Source organism: Gasterosteus aculeatus, chromosome 20 (assembly GCF_964276395.1).
Source record: "Gasterosteus aculeatus chromosome 20, fGasAcu3.hap1.1, whole genome shotgun sequence".
NCBI classification, from domain to species: Eukaryota; Metazoa; Chordata; class Actinopteri; order Perciformes; family Gasterosteidae; genus Gasterosteus; species Gasterosteus aculeatus.
In genome coordinates, this window is record NC_135707.1 from 14,691,139 (window position 1) to 14,694,443 (window position 3,305).

Below are 3,305 nucleotides of genomic sequence, written 5' to 3' on the forward strand. Positions count from 1 at the left end.
CTCAAATAGAATGTTTTAGTTTCCAACGTTCACACTTACAGTCCACAGTCCGCTATATGATTGTGTGCAAGTGTGTCTGCAACTATATTATAGTGTTAAGTTGTTGCAATCATTTTATTCCAACTGCGGTCTTCCCCGTCTCTGCACGGCAGCCAGTCAAACAACATTACAATCAACCGGTCTTGGTTTTCTATTGTAGTAAAACAACAACAATCAATGTTCTTCTTCTGTCTGGATAAGTTCGCTATAGGTCAGGGAGGCACTAAGAAGGCCCTGCTGCAGTAGACTGAGAGGTTATCTAACACATTTGCTTTGATTTCTTGGAACTCTTTTACTTTGATGCATTTTTAGACCAACGTGGATGAGAAATCCTTTAAGGTACAAAATCATCTAAATCACTATTTCCATGAAAGTTATGCAAACTCTATCTGCAAATAGTATTGGAAAAGAATGAACTCAAGAACAGCTGCTACTAAACAAATATTACTGCTCATCACATTTGGATGTAACGAAATAATAAATAATGCAAACTAGATCAATGAGAAAGTCGACTGGTTTGATCAGTAAATCACAGTGACTCACTTTCCCATAAGTGCAAAAAAAAGATTTTCTTTTCCTGGTTCAAATTCAGTCATTCAGAGTTGTGTGTCTGCTATTGTTCAGCTGTCAAAAGCAATGTTACGGTATGTGCTTGCGTGTGAGGGACATACCTGCGCTCTATAAAAGTGAGGGCCAGCGTCTCCGCTTCATCTCATCTTTTGCTGAGGACAAGCTGCTGTCGTCTCCGCGCGCCTTCAAACAGCAGAATGTTTGTCTTCCTATTCGTCGCTGTGCTCTGCACCGGCTGCCTGGCTGGTGAGGTTTCACCTTCAGACTCTTGGAGGAATTTTCATACTTTGACACAAACTTCTATTTAACGTCTAATAAGATTGTCATATAATAACAGTTGCGCTTCCTCCTGTCCATCGCTTAAAACCTTTGCTTTCCTTCTACAGTTCCCATGATGCACTACTCCTACTCTCCTTCGGTCGGAGGTGGTAGTGGCACTTCTTTCTCCACGGAAGGAGGATACGGAAAGATCACAGCGATCAGAGTCTGGGAGCTTAACAACGCTTACATCGTTGGGTCAGTCTGTCCTCCGTCTAGTCCAGATGTGTCAAGGGCCGTGCAGAAATGATTAAGGGGTGAAAGGGGAGTGTTGAGTATTTTTGTATTTTATGTTTTAGTTGAAAGAATGCTTATTGTTATTCAAACATTTTTGTAAGCACAGTAGCTGTAGCTCCTGATTAACGAACTATCTTCCCTATTATCTAATGTGCAATTTTAAGTTTTTAATCCTTTATGCACTTTACATTTCTATGATTAGATGAATTGTACCAATGTAATTATGTTATATTATTATTTCTCTTTTTAAAACTGAGGAAACATAAAGTTCAGCCTTAATACCTGCTCTCAATACATCAACTTTTGTTTTGATTCTGACCCGTTCCTGCACGCTTTATTGCAATATCCAGCCACATCATGACTGCGTATATGTATAAGTGTTCCCTTCCTCTCGTCTGTGTCGTCCTGCAGCATCCAGCTGCGCTACGGCGCCATCTGGACTGAACGAGCTGGTCGCGAAATTGGCGTCCCTGAAGAGCTGGAGCTCTTTGACGGAGAGACGATTGTTCAGGTCAGAGACTCACTGGTGGTAAAATATTAGTTTAGTGTGAATAGAGATAAGCAAACCTTTTTTTATATTGAGAAAAGTAATTATTTTCATGGGACAATGTAATGCAATATTTATATAATGCAAATATTTTAGTTTCATTCTCATACATATTTTTTTATCCTAATGGTCCATAATTTGTTTACTCATTGAAGTCCAGTCACACGTACCAACTGTGTTCATGTGATGTCGCTCTCGTGTTTCAGGTGTCTGGTAAATACCACTCCAACTACATCTATCAGTTAAAGTTTGTGACCTCCAGAGGGCGCATTCTATTCGCTGGCCAGCCACTCTATGTAATTACCTAAAAATCCTTTTGTGTTTTTTTTTTTTTTTTACAATTATCAATAACAATACTCACGGTCATGTGTTAATTTTTTCCTTTTGATGCTCGGTTACAGGCCTCCTTTAACTTCTACGCTTCCCACCCGGACGCGGAGCTCAAACTGCTGAGTGGCCGCTTCGATAGGTCAGGGATCACTGCGTTGGGAGCTCACTGGGGAGTCCACGAGGAGGAAAGCAACACCACCGACGTCTAACCAACACCAATAATAATCCATTCAACAGAACAAAAACAAACACATTCCTGATTACCTTTCAAGCTTCCCTCAGTTTGTGATTCAGTTAAACACACATAATCTATTAAACATGTACTTTACAGATGATACATTGCATGAAGGAGTTAAAAGTATTATGCTCATCGGTTGCATTGAAGGAAAAAAAACTCAAGATTTATGGTACTGAATACATCAGTGTATAATTCTTCATCCGGGGTGTTTTGATGTTTGGAATGTTTTATCTAGGCTATATAAAATGACTCTGTCGTTTTTTCTTTTCCCCACACAAAATGATCTTTGATTTACACAATTAAAAGTCTCAACAGCATGTTAGACGGCTTACTGCTCATTTACTGTACAATACGTACCTCAAAGATACAACTGCAAACAGGCCTGAAATGTTTCATGTCTTACATGTTCTGAATAAGCTCAACTTTACTGCTTTTTACCTCTTTTATTAATTCAACATTTTAAAGTTGATTAAAAAAAAATTGGAATTTGTGCCAAAGAGAGTTCACGTCAATTTTTCCAGCTTTTTACCTCACGAGTGAACTATAATCACAGATAAAGACAAATATAAAGACAAATATAATCAGCCCCCAAACTGTGACTTCAACACAGATTTGAGACTTGAGATCAATGTTCTTGTGTTTAGTTCAGCTGTTCGTATGACGTTTGGATAACACTTGATGTATTTTCTATTTGAACCATTAGTTGATGACAGAATATGTGAAGGACACACAGGTGACATGTTAATGCAGGTGATACGTGTTATGATTTGATCTCCTCTTCTGTGATGACATTATAGGGTGCCTTGTTTTGGATGACAAGTTTTCGGAATGTACCACACGTGTGTGTGCGTGTGTGTGCGTGTGTGTGTGTGTGTGTGTGTGTGTGTGTGTGTGTTTCTGCATCATCTAAGCTTGTTTTAGTCACCTTAGTTTAAAAATCACTCACTCAACACATATTTCTTACTATAAATGTTTTTATTACGTGGTGATCTAATAAATGCTATTTGTAACCATGACGCACCATCA

General features: G+C 38.8%; 1 protein-coding gene across 1 annotated transcript; it reads left to right on the forward strand.

The window, feature by feature from the left end:
• Positions 1-228: 228 nt before the first annotated feature.
• Positions 229-2,596, forward strand: LOC120810778 (zymogen granule membrane protein 16). Its single transcript, XM_040165636.2, has 5 exons — positions 229-855; positions 996-1,125; positions 1,576-1,675; positions 1,918-2,007; positions 2,113-2,596. The coding sequence occupies exons 1-5, from the start codon at positions 807-809 to the stop codon at positions 2,248-2,250; spliced, it is 507 nt and encodes a 168-aa protein (XP_040021570.2). The 5' UTR covers positions 229-806; the 3' UTR covers positions 2,251-2,596.
• The last annotated feature ends 709 nt before the right edge of the window (positions 2,597-3,305 follow it).